The 21921-nt window shown below is 46.8% G+C and overlaps 1 protein-coding gene across 1 annotated transcript in view; it reads right to left on the bottom strand.

Moving 5' to 3' along the window:
• Positions 1 to 16004, bottom strand: part of AACS (acetoacetyl-CoA synthetase) — a 36121-nt gene extending 20117 nt beyond the window's left edge. Inside the window, exons 1-5 of the mRNA XM_039724720.1 lie at positions 15688 to 16004; positions 12551 to 12654; positions 9478 to 9598; positions 7587 to 7700; positions 1454 to 1551 (exon numbers count right to left, since the gene is read on the bottom strand). Of these exons, the coding sequence (XP_039580654.1) occupies positions 1454 to 1551; positions 7587 to 7700; positions 9478 to 9598; positions 12551 to 12654; positions 15688 to 15805 (555 nt within the window). The 5' untranslated portion in view covers positions 15806 to 16004. The remainder of the gene's footprint in view (positions 1 to 1453; positions 1552 to 7586; positions 7701 to 9477; positions 9599 to 12550; positions 12655 to 15687) is intronic.
• Positions 16005 to 21921: the final 5917 nt, after the last annotated feature.

The following is a 21921-nucleotide window of genomic DNA, read 5'->3' as shown; positions in this document are numbered from 1 at the left end:
GCCAAGAGTGGCGTGCTGCGTGGGAGGCAGCTCAGTGGCTCCTGAGAGCACTTCCTCAAGCCTTGGAGCCTTGGAGGGATGGCATTCAGAGCCTGCAGTGTGTAGGCAGCTCTGAGGAGTGACACTTCTGAGCCTCACAGAACACACACACACAATTGGACTTCAAACACTGAAAATGCTACACTATTCCTCCAAGCACAAAAATTTGTTTATATTAATAGGACATCACAAAAGGAGGACTAGCTTTTCCTCAGGGTGGAAGCCAATGTCTCTGAGGGCCTCTGCTGATCTCCCTCATGATTTCAGGATTTGAATTCATGCCAACACACGCTGCCAAAGGAAAATAAATGATATTGATGGCACTGCAGCTCCAAGGCCAAGTTCCATTAAAAAGCTATCACCAAAAACTAAAAGCTGGGCACTGAAAACAACAGCACACCAACATGGACAGAAAACACAGCAGCCCTTTGTAATGCAAGTAAAGTGAGCAAGCTTCCCCCAGACAAGAGATCGAATCACATTGCACTAAACACTCCATACCATCATTTTCTGAGCAAGCAGAAAATATTTGTAGAACAGATTGATCATTACATGCTGTAATGATTTTTTTAATCATTTTTTCCCCCAATGATACAGCCTCAAGTGTAAGAACATGGAATGCTGCTGCCCTCTAGTGCTAATCCAGGAATGATTATTCCATACATTTCCCAGTCACTGGGGTTAAACACTGAAATTGAGGGGTTTATGTAAAAACATTGCTCTCTGCACTGGGCAATCCAAAACCACTGCATTTTTCATATGTAAATTTTCAGATAGAAGACAGGTTTAATACCCCTCTTTGAAGTGATTTAGATTTGTTGTTGATGTGTGCTAAAAACTTCCCAAACCAAGCAGAATACAGTCCCAAAGTTTCCAGGGCACATCTGTTTGGACGTCTCAATTCCACGCACAGCATTTATTTCTACACTAAAAAGAGTTAATCAGGTTAGTGACATTAGCATCAAATTCCTCACTGTTGGCAAATAAAGCTTTGTGGAAAAGACCAACCAGGGTGGTGCTGAGTTCACCCTGACAGGAGGCAAAGGATGGGACTGCTTGGGCAAAAGAAACTGGAGTGTGGAGATTGGAGTGTGGCTCAGCCTGGGGCAGGATTTGGGAAGAAGAGCCAAGCTCAGACAACTCTGCTGCTCATCTGCACATTTAATATGATAAAAGCTCACCGAGATCATGGAGTGCATGTGAAAATATCCCAAGAGTGAGCAGCTAAAGGCACTCAAAGCACCCAGCTGCAGATCAGCAGTGACAACTGAGAGCAGCTGGGAGTGCTGGGCTGTGCCAGGAGGTGGCAGCAAGGCTGAAGGGAACAGAAGCCATCTGCCACCTGAACTCATCACCCTGCCGTTGGTCTGGGACACGGGGAGGGCTGCCCAGCACAGGCACCGAGGCTACTCACGTTAATGCCAAAGTCTGGGGACGTGGAGCTCCAGATGGCACCAATGCTCGCAGCTGCCAGCATTGCTTCCACTGCGTGGATGCTGTTGGGCAAGTAACCTAGGGCAGAGGTGGGATGGTTAGAGACAGAACAACACAAAAAAATATACAATATGTACATTAAACAAGTTGTAAAAGTGCAAAAATCCTAGACTGAAGCACACTGTGAAGTGTTCCACACAATTGATGTCGCACCTTACGACAATTGATGTCGCATCATTACTGAAGCAAAGTTACACAAGGAATTAGTAATAAATTCATTTATCTACACTATTACTCCCAAGTGTTCCTGCTTAATTAATAAGACTTCCAGGATAAGAGGGCAGTGAAAAGAGTAACTGGCAGAGAAAATTAGTGCATTGATTAGGTTATACAGAGACTAAATACAGCAGCATGCAGGGGGACAGAACAAGACTGCAGGAACAGCCATCAGAGAAAGAACCAGTATCTGTAAGGAAAGATCAGAAATAGCTCAAGAGCAGGGATTCAGCTTCACAAAGCTAAATGTTGGCTGGTTGACACTGCCAGAATCTTAAACACAAACAAGCAAAACCAGTGTCTCAGCTGATAAGGGAGTAACAGAGTGGGCCAAGCCCTGGAACATTCCCAGACAAATGTGGCTCTTCAGGTTTCTCTCATTAGCTTGCAGCAAGATTTCAGGATTTAAATTCAATTTATCACGGCATACAGAATAAATTAATGTCAGGAAAGTCAGATTTTAGTTTCAGTGAGCTCAATTTGAGCAACTCTCCAGAAGGGGCTGGGTGGCTGAGTCTGACTCTGCACTGCTCAGAATGCAGCCCACAAATGGAAAATGCAACTGGAATTCACAAACTCCACTGAGGTGGGTCAAAGACCTGGAGTTTCAGTTCACCTTCCTTAAGCAACCAAAAAGATGGCCAAATACTTTTAAAGAAAGCACAGGCTGGGCCTAATTGCAGTACTCTGACAGCTAATTAGAATTCTACATTTGAAAGCAAAAGTTAAATGGCAATAAAAATGCTCTCCAGCCTGTTCAACAGCAGGGGTGGGCACTGGGATCTTGGACTGCAGGTGCACCACAAGCATCCACAGACAGCAAACACCCAGCAGGGCAAACTTCTCAAAAAGGGACATTTATGGATGCACATTTCAGGACAGGAACTCAGATCTTTACAGCAATTTCTGCTATGTTAATATTACCAACTAGGAGGGTAACAAGATGGATTTTTGTGAGATTTCTCTACATTGCTTGAAAAAAATCCATCCTTTTTAAACTTTTTACCAAGTGAACTTTAAGTCTTAAACTGAGATTCCTCCTCATTGAAAAATCAGTGAAATTTCTTAACCAGCAGTGCCACTGCAGTTACTGAAAGCTGCTGTGCTTTTGGGAGTAGTAACTTTTAAAACAGCATTATGACTTAAGCCCAACAATTTCTGGAAAACACACAACTGTGAGTAAAAGCCTCATGCCATGTTAAGATATAAATTGCTCCCCAGAACTGCCTACAGCTTATGGTGGTTTGTTCAGTGAAGTTCTTAAACACAAAGTGCAGCAGAAGCTCATGCCCACAAAAGCATTATTTATTTTGCTATTTTCCCCTTGGGGTCAAGGTCTATACAAGGCACAGTATCCCAAAATCTCAGTGATTTTTCTTGTGAGACAAATATTCCTCCCTAAATAATTTGAAATATATGAACCAGAACAGACCAAAATGTCATTTTGTGTGACGAAAGCAGTTCTTTAATTGATGCCAAATATTTCCACTGAGCATTTCTTGGATGGGATCATCAGGGTACCAGAGTACAAGGAAAAGAGATCTCTCCCCGTCCTTTGGATCTCTCCCTGTTCCTCTGCCACTGCTTACAAGCTTCAGTTCTGTTCTAAGCAATTCTCCTTTTCACCTCTCCACACAAAAGCCCTCCAGGCAGGATCACAGCTCTCTGCTGATTCTTGTGAGCCAGACAATTAAATCATTGCTTTCATCTGTCAGCTGGCTTTCAGGTGGTGGTTGAGTTTTGGAGGATGCCAGCCAGAAGTGCCCAAAGCTACAAGCCATGCTCAGAACTGACTCTGCATTTCTGGGCCTTCACCTGATCCCAGGAGCCCTGCTGCCCTCTGGGCTCTCACAGATTTGTCCCAGCTCCACCACAGATAAAAATATGGGGCTGTTCTGGCTGGAGATGCTCCAAACACAGCAGAGTAAGAACTCACATGCCTTTCCTCTCAACAGCTAAATGACACAAGCTACTTCTCCTGCCAGTCTTTCAGATTAAAACTAGATTCTCATTTAAAAGTTATTTTTTTCTTCCTCTCACATCTGAGAGTCTCCAGCTGATCACAACAACTGCCATGCATGGAAAGCTCCCTGCATTTGTCTGTGCCCCTCGAGATACCAGCACACCCCTCAGGGCTGACACTGGTCCCCAGGGTCTAAAATTGGAGAAAAAGGAACACTGCAGACAAAGAGGATGAAAAAGGCATCTTCTTCAGCTGGATTAGCATCAGAGCAGTGACCACTGAACAAAAGCTCTGTATTATAGAGGAATAATGGTACTGCTGATTTAAATATTTATCATGTTTGCTCATATATTTAACTAGAGCCTCATTGTTCCTTGATAGAATATTTCAGCTAAGGAGCAAAACTAGGATTTCTCAGCATGGGGAAGGCTACAGAAGGTATTGATCTCTGAATCTTTCCTTACCCCTCTCTTGAAGGTAGAAGAAAAATGGAAACTACCTTCTGTTACAAGAAAAGGATCTTCCTCCTATGGGTGAACTGAATAAAGGGCTCAAAACTCAGGAGCTGGGAACTCATCAAACAGGAATATCAGAGTATGACACACAAGGGTCCCAGCAGCACTCCTCCTGACTTAGAACAATGCAAACAGACTCCATAAAAACAGAGAAATGAAAGCTTTACTGACATAAAACCTGTGAAATCTCTAAGCAGGACAAGTGGCATTTTAAAAACACTGTCTGGATTTCTTTTAAGAGGCACTTACAGCCTGATCTGCTCAGGACTAAGTGCCTCAGCATTTTCTGTCAGTTGTTATTTGCTTAATCTAGCACACACCAAGATTACACTTACATGTGTTCATGTACACTGCAGCACTTCACCAACAGAAGAGGTAAAAACAAACCCAAAAACTTGATATAATTATGCTGAAAACTATGGCAAAAGTCTGATTTCTCAGAGTGCTGAGAACACACTCCATGCAAGCACCTAATGCCTTCATGAAGTTTAATAAAGGTTTCCTCTTGCAAAACAAACAGAGAAAGACACCCAAACATTCAGTTATGTGCATGGATGGAAAAAAAAATCAACAACTGAACTGGGACCCTGCAAAGGTTTTGTCTGAGCCTTGAAAGAATACAACAGAAAGAATGAAAATAGGGAGCAGCAACTGAAATATCTACTCAATACTGAACTACACCAGCTCTCAAACTGAACAGAGCTGAGAGACCAGATTCCTATTTTATTTTCCCTTTGCAGCATTTCCTGCTCCTGCAGGACTTGCAAGTGGCCACCCTGGCTAACATGACTGTGGCCTGAAGCTATTAGTGCCCCTCTAATCTCCTTCCAAAGCTAGCTTTAAAACCCACGTAAGCAGCAGGGCTAAGGCAGCTGCTATAGATAAAATAGCTGCTTTACACAAGGTAATTCATTGATGTTCTGCTGAGGATCTTTTTGTTTCTTTGGGGAAGATCAGGTTGTGCCTAACTGCTGACTTGTAACAGAGCAAAGCTGGCTACAAGGATGGAGTAGAAGCAATCCAGAGAGGAGAAACATCCTCCCAGTTGTGTTTTGTTCTTATTTTAGTCGTTGTTATCTGCCAGATGGCCACTGGGAGAGCAGGAGCACCTCACATGTGGATCTGGGCAGCTTGCAGTAGGCATTTTATGCCTCTTCCAACTGTTCAAGCAACACTGGAAGACTTCTTCAGAGGAAGAAATATGTTTCACAACACATCTGCTTCAATTATGATCACTGTTAAGTGCTCTCAGTGATGGAAAGGGAAGAATGAAATCAAGCTGAAAAGTGCTGACACCACTGCCTGTCCACCCACACTCACCCACCTCCAGCTCCAACATGCTATTACTGTCATGGTGCACCCATAAATTGTGCTGAACAAACCAGGGGGTATGTGGAGTGTAATGAGAAGATAAAGCAGCCTTGTCTTAGAGGCAGCAAAGCGTGGAGATGAAACTCGCAGGAAAACAACAGAAAGAGTCATGTGTAATTCTAACAGCTCAGATTTTAAGAGAGTGTCAACAAAGGGTGTCAGAACCTGACAGGCTGACTACACATGAGGCAGCTGGAATGAAGTTCATGGAGTAGCTCCTTTCCATTTAAAAGCTGATTTTTTCAGAAGCATGCCCTGTGTTACTACTATGAAACAGCAAGAATTGCCTTTCCCTCCGCCATCTGCTCTAAATTTTGGGACAAATTACATCCCCACGGATTCTGGCAAGTTCTGGAGAGCCTGATTTTTGATAGCACAAGTGGGTGTAGGACTCCAGCTTCCCCACCCAACACTTAATGTCTCTTGCCCAACTCAGTTTGGGGAGCTGCAGCCTCTGCAATGTTGCACTTGAGCTCTTCCAGGGACTGCCAATATCCTCTGGCATAGCAGAGAAACATAGGGAAGTAGCTGAGACCCCCATAAAACTATATAAAATGACTTTTAATTTTTTTTTAAGTATTAACTATGCTTTTTAATTTAAGTTAGAGGTAAGCCAGCCACCAAAACAAAAACTCAAAAATCAGCCAGCCTGCAGTGCTAAACACAGTCATTAACTAAAAGGAACTGTTACTAAAATTTTAATAGCATTATTAGCAGCACAGGCTACAGCTATATTTCAAGACTATTTTCTCCAGCTGCAGAGTACATTTTCCCTGCTGCTGCTGAAGAAATGGTCAGAAATGAACAGATATGACAGCATTAAAGCTGAAAATTGAGATAAAATTCAAGCATCTTCATTCAGACAAACATTCTCAACTTCATTGTATGGCTCATACCTAATTAAGGATTTAGCTCTGATTCCATGTTAAAAACCAAGCCACCAGCTGTGATAGTTTCATGTTTCCAGTTCCAGAGCATACTCATACCATATGCAAGAAATGAGCTCTACTGAGTAGATTTATATTTCCAGGTCATTGTTGTGCGTTTAAAATTTAGTTTTCAAAACATATGTCCAAGTTTGCAGCATGCAGAAAACAAATCAAGAGTTTCATCACTTGGGTTTGCATCATGTAAGAATTTACACACACTTCTTTAGGATAATGGCCAAGTGTTGCTCAAAGAGCATGAGATTCCAGCAGCACAATGACACCAGCACCAGAACTGCCAGGCAGGAGCAAGGAGCTGCAAGGACATTGCACTTCTGACTTGCACTGCACTGACAAATTACAGAGCACAAAATAGAGGAGAAGCAGCTCAGCTGGGAGATCAAACCCAGCAACTCAGAAATCAATGTAGCTCCTTTCCAAGCCTGGACTGCACCCTGGCCAAGCTGCTCACAGGACAAAAACCTGTTTATACAGAAAAACACACATGACAGTCTCTTGACAGGAAACACTGCTGCAGAGATGTGGCGAGCTGCTGAAAGGACCACAGGGCTCTAACTCCTCTCTGGTGACTTGGGGAGTTATTGCCCAGCAGCTGCTCACTGTCACCACCCTGGGGGCAGGACAAGCTCCCAGAGCTGGGGTCACCTGGGTCAGGAGTGCCAGTGGCACCAGGACAACCAACCTTGGAGCAGCATTTCCAGACTGCCCCCACATGAATGTGCCAGACCTTGTGACTCGAGGCTCAGGCAGAGGCACAGCTCCCACCTCCTCTGCTCCCAGAGTGTTTCTGAAGCAGACCTTGGTGAATGAAGCATTTTCCTTCCCCCTTCAGGGCTAGAGAACCCACAGGCTAATCCAGGTTCTTTCCCTCTAGAAATGCATTTCCTACAAATGTAAATACAGCAGCACAAGAGCCTTTTCTTTGCAATGTTTATTGACATTTTCTGTGAAACACTGTTTCACAGGCATGTTTCTGTAACTGACTACTCACTTGCACATTTCAAAAAAAAATTCCTCCTCCTGTCCCTTAAAATTACTCACCCACAACTCTGTCTCCTACTTTTACTCCCATCTTCCTCATGGCTGCAGCATACAAAGCTACAGCTTGTCTCAGTTCTTCAAAAGTAACTTTGATGATTTCTTCTTTGCCTTCCCCTGAGAAAAGAAAATTAAAGCAATCAGTCAAAAATCAGACATTGCAACATGAGTCCAGTACAAACAACCAATCCTAGTAGAAAGCAACTCTAAGAGAACAGCTTCCACTAATATTTATTTTTTTGCTTCTGAAGTTCTCTTATGCTGTACCAGAACCTCCTCTTTTTAATGGGAATCAAGTATAAATTAGTGGTCTTTGTTCAGTAGGCATGAGGACATTTCTAAAGAAAAACACCTCTGCAGAAACACAAACTGTTCATGGAGAAAGGTGTGCTCTCAAGGAGGATTCATGGCAAACAGATTGCACTCACCAAGGCTCATTTCCAACATGGTAAGAACCTCATTTTCCCTTTTTGCTCACTTTTCTCATCAGGTCTAAGAAGCAGCCCAAGCTCAAGTTCAGGTTTTATTACAGCAAGTCAGTGAAAATCATGCATGTCCAGGCCTGACTTTTGATGTGCTTTTGGAACATCTGCCTCTGCCAATGTAGCACAAAGCAAACAAACCAAACTGGACCCAGCTCCCCTCTGAAAGGATCTGCAGGGTGTTTTCCCTATTGTACTGAATTTCAGGTGTTACATAAGCTCTTAATAAATCACTCGTGAAACAAAACAAACAAACCTAAACGTTATGAAAGCGAAAATCTGTCACCTTGAAGTCCCTCCCTGTCCCTCGGTGTGACTGCTGTCCTATTTCCACCACCCAGCACTTCCCATGGAGACACACACACCCCAAGGATGGCCCAGGAAAGGTGAGCTGCACACCCTGCTCCTTCCAGAGCAGCTGCCCTCAGCTCATGGCCTTAAGCAGGGAATGGCATTTTTTTACTCTTTTGCCTTCTTAGACCTTCACAGAGGTAAATCTGGACTTCCACAGAGCAAGGGAGCAGGACATGATGCAAAACAGCCCCAGTCCCTGTAACATGTAGTTCATAAAGTGAGCAGGGACTGCCAACAGAGCCTGGGTTCCCACAGAGCAACAGGAAATGAGACACTGATCTTGCTCCATGATTAAAGCCCCAGGAGAAGGGAATCACAAAAAAGACTCACCGTGGGAGCCAGTGACAAGTGAAATTGTTTAGGAAAGTTACATTTACGCTCCTATGCCCTGTGACATCCACAGAGCTCCCACAGAACCATCCCCAGTGAACACAAACTGACCCAGGCCCCCAAACCACCACTGTGACCTAGCAGAGGGAGTTACCAAGAAATACTCTGACTTAAGAGGTCTTAACAAGATTAAACACAGCAGAAGGTCACAAAGGAGATGCAGGTGGAAGTCTGCTCACCCCAGAGGAGCCAACTGCTCAGTCCAGCATTCACACAATGATCAGCTAGAAAATAATTTTGCTCCTTTTGCTATCACCACCTGTGATTATGTGACAAGGCAGTTTCTGATACATCCCATGACTTGCTAACAAAAAGACCTACAGAACAATAATCAATGTCAAACCAAGAAATTATAACAAATGTGAAATAATACTTCAAAAACTGAGTCATGTTAAACACAGCATGACCTCCGCTACCTTAATGCAGCTGAGCACATTCTAATAAAACTTCATTTAGCTTGCAAAGGATTCTCCAGATCCACATTCCCAGAGCATGTTTTGCTGGGTTTTTTTGCAGAGCTGTACCACAGACTGTGCAGTGTTACTGACTTGATCACCCTTTTTTTCTCTCCTCACCCAAACCAGTTTATTTCCATGTTCCATCAGAGCTGTTTCTCAAGGCCCAGCCCTGTGAGCAGCAAACCAACACAAGGCATTCATGCTCCTTACTTGCTGCATACAGTGCAATCTTGTCGTTGTCCTTGTGCTTCAGGAGATTCTCTGCATAGTTGAGCCTGCTGCCCTTGAACCACTCGGGGATATCTGCGATACTTTTGGATGTATCCACCACCTGAAAGAAACAACCACTCATTCCTGGGAACTGACACAGAACTGATTTTCACAGCAAGGTACAGGAGTCAGCTCAGCAGTTCCAAGCTCTTTGCAGACTCTGTTAGGCAAGAATCACTTCTCCCAGCTTACAGATGGCAAACAGACACTGATCCTGTAATTAGAGGCCTGCAAAGTTTAAATTATTTGTCAAGTATCACATGCAAACAGTCATTACAACAAAAGCAGGGAAAGTTTCCTGCTGACAGCTCTGCCTTTGGACCAGCCTTTAATACACAAGTAAAACAAACCACTGTGGCTACACCCAGAGCAGGAGATGCACTCAGGGACACTGGGGCTTGCCCTGGGGACAGCCCACTGAGCTACAGCACATTTGAACTCTGTGCCAGCCCAGCCCCTCTCTTTGGAAGGTGTGAGCATCCACCCCTCTTCCCCACCACGAGTCACAGGGTACAGAGACCAACAGCAGGAGCTCACACACTGGTAATTCAAAAGAATTCATTGTAGAGTCAAATTTAACTGAGGAGTTTTAGCTTTTTATCCAAGGTCTCAATTTTTGAGGATTAACAGGATCCAACAACTTAATAAACCTGTATTAAGTAATTAACTCCCCACTTAGCAAGATATGCAAGGAATTGAAAAATGCAATGAAAAATAATCAAAAATACAGTCAGCTGAAACAACTTCCCCCATCCTGAACTAATTAAGCCTTAAAGTATTAAAGTACACCTTCACAAATCACAGGTAAGACTAACTTTAATATCACTGATAGGTAAAGAGCCCCTTAGCATTAGCCCAAGGTCTAAATTCTTTCCAAAATGTCCCTCTGCTTAGTGATTCAGCTGCTCAGCAGCACATTTCTTTGGAAATCTTTAAATAGAAACTTTATTTTACAGCTGTGTTTTTGAAAGCTTCAGTTTATACCCTCAGGTTCTCTCTCATGGATTGCACATACATTACAGGAACAGCATTCCTTCAGCCCAAGTGAAAGGCTCTTCTGAAAGCCCAGCAAGCCTCCAAATTCATCCTATTCCAGAAAACCCAAAGGATTTTGCTTTGAGAGCAGTGTATGTATTACTGGGGGCAATCTTAAAATTAACTTTTAAGTTAAAACTCATGTTGAAGTGCACTACTGCATTCTTTTATTTCAAATGTATTTTCTAAAAAAGAGAGCTCATTTCTTTGCTCCTAACAATTGCCAAGAACGGAGTTACAACATCTTATCGACTTTATCAACTCAGGCTGCACAAATGATTTTCATACTAACACACATCACTGCAGCAATTAGAAGCTGCTCTTAAAACTGACTCATTTCTGACTTCCTCAGCTTGAAGAAAAGTGAGCAGAATGTTGAAAACATTTTCCAGGACAAGATCCAAACTAAGTGTTTTTTCTGAAGTGGAAACAATCCTTCACAGAGTTTCTAAGAGCCCCACCAGCACAGGGAGCTGGACTCACACCCCAGCATTTTCTCCCCAGGTAACACTGACTCCTGGTGAAGCTCAGGCTTTGGCAGTGGTGCTTTGGCAGATGGACAAACTGATCCCTCCCTCAGAGGCCCCTCCACAGGACCAACAGGTGTCAGGGGCTTCTCACTCAGACACATCCTCCATTCAAAAGCAGCTGCCTGCAAGTGACATTCCAGGGCCACTGCTGCCCTGCCAGCACAGCTCTGCACACTGAAGCTCCTCTGTTCATGTCACAGGTGACACAGATGTCAACTGCTGCACAGCAACATCAGCACATCTACATCCCACACTCAGAACCTTCACTAGGATTAAATAAAATCCTGCCTGCTTTTATTCTGTGTACACAAGGTTTTATTGTTTTTCTCAGAATGACCTGTGGAAGTAGCAGCTGTTTCACCACTTCAGAACAAAAAACTCTGTTTCATTAAACACTTTATTTACCTCTAAACAATGTTTACTTTCAGCAGACAGCTAGGATCAAGACACTTTCAAAATCAAACTTTTCAGCCCTCTAGCTACCAGAGCCCAGCTCAGTTACTCTGACAGTTCCAGAGTTTGGTTAGCATCTACAGAAAATGTAAAGTTTAAGTGTTGCTAGGGCTCAGACCACACACCTCACAGCAGGCTAGCTCTTACACTCTTGATGCATTCACTCTTCTGAAGGGTGGGCCACATTAAATAAGACACCTGAGCACAAGTCCCATGGCAGGAAGAACCTATGCTATCAGTAGAGAAATCAGTAAAACAGGAAAAATCAAAAGCAGCCTACCAGTCCCCCTGCAGGGCTGCCAGCACTCTGAGGGCTCTGGATCAGATGGACTCCAGGCTTTAAGGCAAGGCCAGTCCTCCCTACTAAATCCCAGGAAGGTTCCACTGCATGTTCAAGTAATTATCCCAACATCTCCCTCGGATGGAAAAGCACAGGGTGATGTTGATATCCTACACCAGGACTATGCAAGGACTCCATTGGCAAGATCTGCAGAGTCACCTTTGTTCCAAAGGAACTCTGTGGCACTGCCTGGAGTTCCACCACCACCATTCCCTCAGAGATTTCAAGCTGCACCTGGCTGCAGAGCCTCCATAACCAGTTCCACAAAGGCAGAGTGTAACACTTGTGCTTATCAGGTAAGCTGACTCAGGGAAGGCAAACACGGACTTGACAGGATGCCAGCAGGTACAAAACCAGGATATATTCCACCAGCACTAGCCTAAGGCAGAAGGCAGTGCACTGGCAGACTCCCCACAAGCAGACACAAGGTGTGCAAGAGCACAAGGACACCACAGCAGAACTGTTTAGGACAACAAAACTCGAGGGTTTCACTGCCCTAAAGGGAACAGAACAGCACCATCCACCACAGCAGGAAATTCAGGACTAGGCCAATTCCTTGTATCAGTTCCCAGAGTTCTAAGAAGAGGTCAAAAGGCCGATTGTAACATCAGGTTATTTCCCCTTTGTGCTGCTGTAAGATAAGCACTGAACTTACCTCGTCATAGAGGCGAGAGCAGACGATGTTACTGTACTTCCAGAACTCTGCCCAGAAGTCTGAGTAGGACTCCACTGACCACTGGTACAAATCATCATAGTTGGCTGGAAGCAATAGATATGTGTCAGCATGAGGAGAGAACCACAGGGATCTACACAAACTACAATTAGGGATTCCCCAGATAAAGAAAATTTGTGGCTAAAACAATTAGGAAGATAAATCTGACCCCAGAGCAGATCACTTCTGCTCAGAGCAAGTGACTGCAGAACCACAGAGCCCACCTGGACACCTGCACAGATGGCATCACTCCACCTGCCTGCCATGAGCCTTTTGGCACCACAGGGACAGCGACCTTTTCTAACAACTCCTGCAATACCTGCACACACTGCCCTGCCATCAGGGCAACTGAAGATTAAACACGTCCTGCTTGTTGACACTTCCTATCTATCAACAGGACAATTTCACACAGCAAAAAGATAAACAAGGCTTCCTGACAAGGGACATTTGCTGCAAGGTCCCAGTCTGGGGCCAAAGGGCTCTGATAGCTCAGGGACACAGAGATTAGAGGCACTCTTTATCCAACTGTGGCATCAACATCACTGCCACAGGAAGCACGGCTGATTCCCAGTGGATATGAGGTCTGACAGACTGCCACTTTCACCTTTTCCTGCTGAAACAGCACGAATGAAGTCAAACAAGATGTTTACTAGCTAGATATTAACACCATGGCCTGTCATTAAAAACATGGAAATAAGCAGCTGAAGTCTTACCTGATTGTGAGACACACAAAGTAACCTGAAGCACACACAGCAAACCCCACAATTCAAACTAAATGCTGGAAATTAGTGTAAAACAGTTCTAGGTATGAATAGCTGAAGCCAATTCTCACTGCAGGCTTGGAAGTGACATTTCCTCATCATGTCCACAATATCTGAAGCTATGCCAGCAACCAATTAAATGTTTCTGCCATCAGTGACAGAAAGTTTCCTGCTTGCCAACTGTTCCCTATTCAAGGCTTTCAGCTAAACCACTCAAAGGCATTTTCACCAATTATCTCTGGTTTTTCAGCCTGTTAACCAGCCAATTGCAGCAAAAGTCATCTTTGCAATCTCTTTTCTAGAAGGAGGGCATATTCCAGCTTTTTAAAAGGAAAACATTCAAAACCATCTCTGCACTGTTACTCACACTTAGCCACTGCTTAAGTGTCTCCTCACAGTCTGTCCTTTCCACATCTTATTCCTACATCAATCCTTTCCATCAAAGTGAGATTATCCCCATGGTATTATTGAGAGACAAGGCAAAGACTCTTCTCCATAACACAGATTTTATTTCCTAAATCCCAGCCTCTACATGCCCTTTTTACACTCCAAAGTTACTCATCACTGTCCTCTACTCCACTTCACCTGCACAGAGAGAAGACTTGACTCAACAAGAATTCAAGTTTCCATCTCCTCCTTCAAAACCCAATTGTACCACCTGCTCCAAATCATTTGATACATGCAAGAAGCTACAGGTCACTCCTAATTTGGTTTCTTACAGCACAAACAGTTTGTTCTGGTCTGTCTATACAGTTTGTTCCAAATAAGCATCAGCATGCGAGTCCTTCAGGGCACAGGCCTGTTACTCAGCAATCAAACTGATTTTTGTTACTGCATTTCCAGGGCCCAGCAGAGCCATTTTCTAAGGGACTCTATTGCCCTCAGCTCTCCTCAGAGTCCACATCCTAATGCTGGAGAGCATCCATTCTTTGTTGAGAATAGCACTCATGCCAGTGAGCACCAGTGCAAGGCTAATGGAAGCTGACAAAGGTTTCTAAATATACACAGGAATCACCTTCCAACAGAGAGAGACACTTCCAAGTGGGATGAAAATATTCTGGTAGTTTCAGCCATAAACACAGGCAGCCCATCTGAAACTGCATTTGCTCTTGATCATCCGTGCACCAGTTACATCATTCCACTCAGGAGTTGCCCAAAACCCTGGATCAACTTGCTTCCCATCCAGCAGGAGGGTTAAGGCACTACACACCTGGATTCCAATGGGAAAGCACCACCAATCAAAATAATGACCTGGCTCACCACACAGTAATGAAGGTGAGGAAATGTTTCCTAGACATGAGCTGCCAGAAGCACTACTGACACTGCTGCCACTCCAGAACGTGTCTGCTCACACCACTGGCACCTACACTAGGCTGACAAACTTCCAAGCCACAGGCCCAAACGACTCCTGTCGCCCTCCCTCAGACAAATGATTACAGGAAAACTACACAAGCATCTTAGAGAGGCCCCAAATACTTAAACAGAACCATATAAAACTGACTAGCCAGAATGAAGGGTTTGACTTCCACAGGCACTGAAATTTACCGAGCCCATGATGTAGCTGAGCCCCCAGAGGCAGCACCACTGACTCCTGACAGCCCAGAGACACGGAAGCCTACAGCCAGCAGCTATGGAAAAAAACAAACTCTGAGTTGGAAACACCTCCAGACATCAAAACCCTGCTCAAAGCAGGGCTCATTTCAGAGGCAACAGGTTGTTTCTAAGTCAAGGAACCACACACCTCTTCAGAGCCACACAGGTACTTCTGAACAAGCACACAGCAGGCATGGCAGTTCAAGAGCCGTGGAAGATGCACAGCAACTTCCACCACTGAACAGCACCATTCACCTCCCGGAACACCTGGCTGTTGTAAGACATGTACTCTTCACACCGAAATGACCACAGCTCCATTCTCACACGCCTCTGCTGCTGGAGCATCACGCTAAGGCTCACACTCACCTCAGCCACGGCGACAGCGATCCCGCCTTGCCACATCCCTTTAAAACACAAAGTCACCGCGGTGCGGCTGCTGGCCCCAGCGCTGCCCGGGCTGCCATCCAGCCGCAGATAAGGCTGTTTGCCTTCCCAGCTGTACGTACCTCCATCCAGCGGATGCTGCCCCGGAGGCCTCTGCCCGAGGCTCCGGCAGAGCATCCCGCCCGCAGCTCTGCGCCCACCCGCCCGGAGAGTGCCCGGGCACCCACGGGGACCGAGACCTGAGCGGCACACGGACAGGCCCACGGTGAAGCCATCCCTGCCGGCCCCCACAGCCCGAGCACGGCCCCGGGCAGCGCCCGCCTGCCCCCGCCCAGCGCTCACCCAGGCGGAGCCCACAGCTGCTAGCCACGGCGGCGCGGAACCGGTCCATGTGGGTGTTGCGCTTCGTGTCGGGCTCCCACATCACCTGCGACTCCATGATCTCGGGCTCCCGGGACATGGCGGCGGCAGCGGAGCGAGGCGAGCAGCGTCCGTCCCGCAGGCACCCTCACGGCCCGAGCCGCGCCGCTCCCGCCGCGCCCCGGCGCTGACTGCGGCCCCTCCTCCGCGCGCTCGCTTTAAAGGCGCCGCCGATCGCATCACGCCGTAACCTTCCGCCGCAGAGAAAAGTGCGGGGCGGCGCGGCCCGCCCAGGGACGGCGGGGACAGGGGGACACGGGGACAGCGGGATGGGCGGGGAGGGGCGGCGGGGACGGCCCGGGCAGCGCGGGGTGAGCCGCGCCGGCGCTGCGGGATGAATGGGCAGCGGCCGCCCGGCCCCTGTCACCTCTAAAGGTCACCGGGCGCCGCGTCCGCACCGGCAGGCTTCGCCTTCTTCACCACCGCCGCTCTGTTTGTTTAATTTTTTATCCCCCAAGGAGGCCTGAAGAAGTAGCAACAAGTGTTTTTGACCCAGAAATGCGGCAAGAAGCGCGTTTCGCCGTGGCCTCGCTTGTGTAAGGCTGCCAGCCCGCACGGCGCGCACCTTGGATTTAAACTTTATATTGCTGCTCTGCTTTCTAAATGTGCACCTTGCTGGTGACCATCGAGATTTTTCAGCTGGGAATCGGTGGTAATAAAGCGCTTAGTGTGCAATTCAATGCTGGTCCGTGATCTTTAAGGGGCTTTTAGAACCTGAACGACTCCTCCATTCACAGTGTGCCCATGCTGCTTATGTAACTTATTTTCAAGGTCATGGTTTTGTTTCTAATTCATGGAAACCTCAAAAATGGGAATTTGATGGGAAATTATGCAGCCGTACTGCATAAGGAAGTAAAATAAGTGTAGCAGATTGTGTACTTGCTCTACTTGTCATTTAGATTTTTGTGCCACCAGAATTAAATTTGTGCCACTCCTTTATTAAATCTGAAGGCCGTGGAAATGCGATTTAAACAATCCACAATTTTTATTTGCCTCGAGACAGACCTTAAATCTGGCGTATTTTTAAATCGCTCTCCGCAGAGCCTGAGGGACTCGGGGAGGCGGAATGGGAACACGTTATCTGCTTGGCAGCCTCGGAGGTCAGTGGAAGTGTGAAATCCAGGGCCGGACACCTGCCAAGCGCAGAGATAAGGGAGGAGGCAGGATGGCAGCTCCAGTGTCCGGGTCCCAGAGGGTTCAATGGCCTTGGGATCCGCAGCCCGTGGTGGGGAAACTGCCCGGAGAATCCATCTTCCTGCAATCTGCGGAAGAGATAACTTATATCGGCTGCCCGCATGTCGTGCAGCACTGGATGCACCCACACAGGTTAACATCCTGTTAGTGCCATAAACACAGCCCAAAAGGGGCAGGGGTTTTGTGTCAGAGCCCGGGCAGCCCCTCCTGGTGATGAACAAACAGCCTGCCCTGCTCTGGGCCAAGCTTAGGGCCGCGTGTGGGACAGGTGGAGAGTGACAGCCCAGCAAACACCTGCTGGATGTCCCCTATGGTTGTGGGACTGGAAGCAGAGCTGTAATTTGTCATTTTTACTGAGGGCATCACCAGGGTGAGGCTGCCTGCTGAGCCCCGTGCTCTGCTGGGGCCACACCACGAGTCCTGTGCCAATGCTGGGCCTCCATTCAGGGGGGACATCGAGGGGCTGGAGAGACTCCAGGGAAGGGAACAGAGCTGGGGAAGGGTCTGGAGCCCCAGGAGAGGCTGAGGGAGCTGGGAAAAGGCTCAGCCTGGAGAAAAGGAGCTCAGGGGAACCTTGTGGCTCTGAATAACCCCCTCACAGGAGGGGACAGACAGGGGATCGGGCTCTGCTCCAGGGAACGGGGACAGCACAGCGCCTTAAGCTGCGCCAGGGTTTAGGTTTAGGTTGGAAAGGTTTAGGTTTATGTTGGACATTAAGAATTTCTTCCCAGAAACTAAGAATTTCTTCCCAGTACTTAGATACTGCAATGTACATCCCAGAGAGATGGCGAGTCACGGTGCTTAAGGACAGGTCTGGCGCGGCACGGAGGGCTCTGGTTTGGATGACCAGGCGGTGCTGGGTGGCAGGATTGCTGCTGGCTGCCCCGATGATCGCAGCAGCGTTTCCCCCAGCCCAGCCGTGACCTCGCCCGCCGCCGCCCCGCGCCCCTCAGGGCCGGGCGGGCCCGCGCTGCGGACGGATCCGCGCGGCGCACGGCGGCCGCGACGCCGCCGCGCCTGATTGGCTGCGGCGCGCCTGGCCCCACATCAGCCCAGAGCGCGCTCTCCTCGCGGCTGGCCCGACGGGGGAAGAGCCGACGCCAGCAGGGGCCAATCAGCGCAGAGGTTTCTCAAGCCGCTCTCCCTGCCGGCCAATGAGCGGCCGGATCGGGGGGAGGTGTGCCCAATCAGAGGAGCGCTCTCATGCGCTCGGCGGGCGGGCGGGGGTCCCTCAGCGCTGAGGCGATGCCCAAATGGTGCCGATTTAGGGTGAAAAAGCGCGGTCACCGAATCGATTCGGCTGGCACAGACCCCTCAGCTCATCGACCCCAGCCGGTGACTCAACACCACCCTGGCAGCCAGAGCACGGCGGTCATGCGGCCTCTCCTGAGCCCGGTCGTGCCCCCGCCTTCCTTCCCAATCCCATTCTAATATCTCGAACTATTTTAAATATTTCTGCCAGGTGTTTCCTCCTAAAAGCAGCAGCTAAACTGCCGCTTCTCCCACCCAAAGCAACCTGCACTCTAAAAAGAAAACCAGCAGCTAAATCACCTGAGAAGGGACCCAAAAATCCTCTTGCAGAGCAGAAAAAAGTGTAATTTAGAAAGGACTGACCCGGTTAGAGCTCAGGGAGGAAGGGGAATGATGGATTTGCTGATAAAAGTGGGCTTTTGGGTAAGCCTGACAGCACTTCCTCCATTATTAGCAGCAGTTTTGCTGCTGTATCTTTAGTTAAGAGTTTAGTATCCTTACTACTTACTATTGTATCCTTACTATTGTATCCTTACTTAAGCATCCATGTTCCCTGCTTCATTCCCGTTTTCCCTTATCCAAACCAGTTTTTCCCTCTTTCAAAAGTGACTTTGGAATAATCAGAAGTAAAAGAAGGAAAATGAAGCAAACCTTTAATGAGAAAATGGGCATTAACAGGACTGCAGTGACTCTTGAAATTAGTTTGGAGACTAGATTAGGAGGAGGAAAATAGCCTGAATAAGATTAACTGGAATTGTCCATCCCCAAATCTTTTTAAGCCTTACCTTATGCCTGCTAATAGTAATAATAGGGTAGAAATGAAATCATGTTTTCTGCCTCAGATTAGATTAGGGGCCGTTCTGAAGATGCTTCCGAGCTGAAGAGCAGCAATAATTCTGCTGATGGCACAACCCCACCGAGGTAACCTGGAGTCACCTGCAGGACTAAACTGATGAAATGCCAGAATCTATGAGATAAAAGTTTTGTAATAATGCCTCAGGGCAACCTCTGCAATACAGCGAGGCCTGACCATGATCCCTTGAACCAACAACTGGAATAAGATTTCTAAAGATTTTGGATTTTTTTTTTTTTTAATCCTATATTCAGAGCATCAGCCAGCTGGTTAATGAGTCTGGGTAAGAATAAGAAATTCCTGGCTCATTTGATGTCCATGATTTCTGCAACCTCTATATGGAGTACAAGTAACCAGAATGAAAATCAAAGGTGTTTGGAGAAAGGGAAAAATAAATAAAAGGGAAAGGGAAAAGAAAGGAAAAGGAAAAGGAAAAGGAAAAGGAAAAGGAAAAGGAAAAGGAAAAGGAAAAGGAAAAGGAAAAGGAAAGAATAAAAGAAATATTGACACATTGCCATTGCAAGAAAGACCTCATGGGGCAAACATTAAGGAAAAAAGGCCTAAATGACAAATGTCTATAAAGAGATCAGCTGTGACAAAAGGAAAAGGAAAAGGAAAAGGAAAAGGAAAAGGAAAGTAAAAGAATAAAAGAAATATTGACACATTGCAAGAAAGACCTCATGGGGCAAACATTAAGGAAAAAAGGCCTAAATGACAAATGTCTATAAAGAGATCAGCTGTGACAGCTTGAGGCTGTGAGAGGAAGCAAAGACAGAAATATAAGGTCAGTGAGGTTCAGAATTGTAACATCATCTGGCTTTCTTTAAGGCCATGCCACTTTTTTGAGCATAATGATGATTTTTACAGAGAAAACCCTGCGATCTGCTAAAACTCAGACCCACAGAAGCCCCCCATTTTTCCTAAACACTGCTCAAATTGTTGTTAAATCCCTGTCTCTGAGCGAGACACCTTACACAGCGGTTGGTGCAGATGAGGAAACAGAGAAGCACATTTCCCTGTGCAGTGAGACCCTCACCAGAGAACCTTTCCAGAACCTCCCAGCTCTCCTCACTGAGAAGCTGAGCGTGGCTGAGACCTGTGTTCCATGCCATGATGCAATGCATTCTTTGAGCAGACGCTGTTTCATTTATTTAAACGAGGAGGGTGAAATACCACGTCATTTCATAAGAGCTGGGCATTTGGAGAGATCAGCTCACCTGAAATGGCTCGTTGAGACAGGCCAGGATATCAATGAAATACCGGGAATTTTCCCAAATTGTCCTGACCTCGTGCAAAGGACAGCCACTACCACAGGCCCCTGGAACTCCGTGAAGAACAGATGGGAAGGCACAACAGGCACTTTGGAGAAGGGATTTTGAGGGGATTCCACCATGGAAATTCACACAGAGAAATAGGAACGTTCCCAAATTTGCACAAACAAGACCCATTGAACCATAAACAGCCATGCCAACTGGAAGCAAAGCAAAGACTTATACCAGGCACAGAAAGCAACACTCAGGACAGCTAATTATCATCAAGGCTTTTTTGTACCATGTAACATGCAAGAAATGCCTCAGAAACTGACATTTAGTGTGTGCTCAGAGTATAAGCACAAGGTGGAATTGACAGAAACCTCCTAAGAACCTCCAAAATATCGTCAGTTACCAACCTGCTCTGGAGCAGCATGAGGCTTCAGACTCTGCACAGATCAGCAAATCTTAAATGAAAGAAAATTTATAAATATGTCAAGCATCTATATCCTGCTGAAATCGAATCCTAAGTACCTTCCTGGATGTGGGCCCAAGCCTTCCAGGGCCAAATAGAAAACAATGCTGAAATGTCCAGGCCGTTCTGCTAAATGTGAAAATAAGTGCTTTGGCCAGACTCAAACTGGGAAAAAGGCCATGGCAGAGATGTCTATATTCTAAATGTCGACTCAGCTACCGGTTCTAGGCTGAGCCACACGGTTTAAACATCAAGAACGTGGGGTATAAAATCAGCTCCCGCAGTCTCTCCTCACAAGAGATGTTCCAAACCCCAAATCATCTTTGTGGCCTCTGCTGGACCCTGTCCAGCAGCTCCTTATCTCTCCTGCACTCAGCACCCTGAGCTGGGCACGATGCCCTGAGGAGGCTGACCCAGAACAGAGAGACTAGACAGAGTTACAGAATAAAGCAGGGATTTATTTATTAGAAGGCTCCATGGATCCACCTTGGGCAGCACAAGAGCCCAGCCAGGGATGCACCAAAAAATGGTCACAAAAAAGATGACTGGTCACAGGGTTTCACACTTTTATAAGTTCTGCTCCATTTGCATACTGGAGTTAATTGTCCAATTACAGCTTTAGGTTATGCAGTCCCATCCTGCTTGTTTCTCTCTCTTCAGTCCACGTTTGTGCTCTTGGGCCTGAGATGTGGATCATTTGTCCTTGGTCCCCAGCTAGAGATGGAATTACTTCGTTTCCCTACTCTGTGAAGAGACCATACTAATACAAAGCTCACAACTACACCCTAAAGCAGCACAGAATCTGAAAACTAGAAAAGCTAAACGTGAGGCACCGGGCACAGCGCTCTGGACCCGTGCCTGTGGCGGAGCAGAGAACAGGGCCCGTGCCTGTGGCGGAGGAGAGGTACAGCACCCCTGTCTATGGTGGAGCAGAGGGCAGGACCCCTGTCTGTGGGCGGAGCAGGGAACAGGACCCCTGTCTGTGGGGGAGCAGGGAACAGGACCCCTGTCTGTGGGGGAGCAGAGGGTCAGACCCGTGTCTGTGGCGGAGCGGGGAACAGGACCCCTGTCTGTGGCGATGCAGAGGGTCTGACCCCTGTCTGTGGCGGAGGAGAGGGACAGGACCCGTGTCT

Source organism: Passer montanus, unplaced genomic scaffold, assembly GCF_014805655.1.
Source record: "Passer montanus isolate IOZ18808 unplaced genomic scaffold, ASM1480565v1 scaffold53, whole genome shotgun sequence".
Classification (NCBI taxonomy): domain Eukaryota; kingdom Metazoa; phylum Chordata; class Aves; order Passeriformes; family Passeridae; genus Passer; species Passer montanus.
The sequence above is the reverse complement of the archived record's forward strand: the minus strand, read 5'-3'. Positions and strand labels throughout refer to the sequence as shown.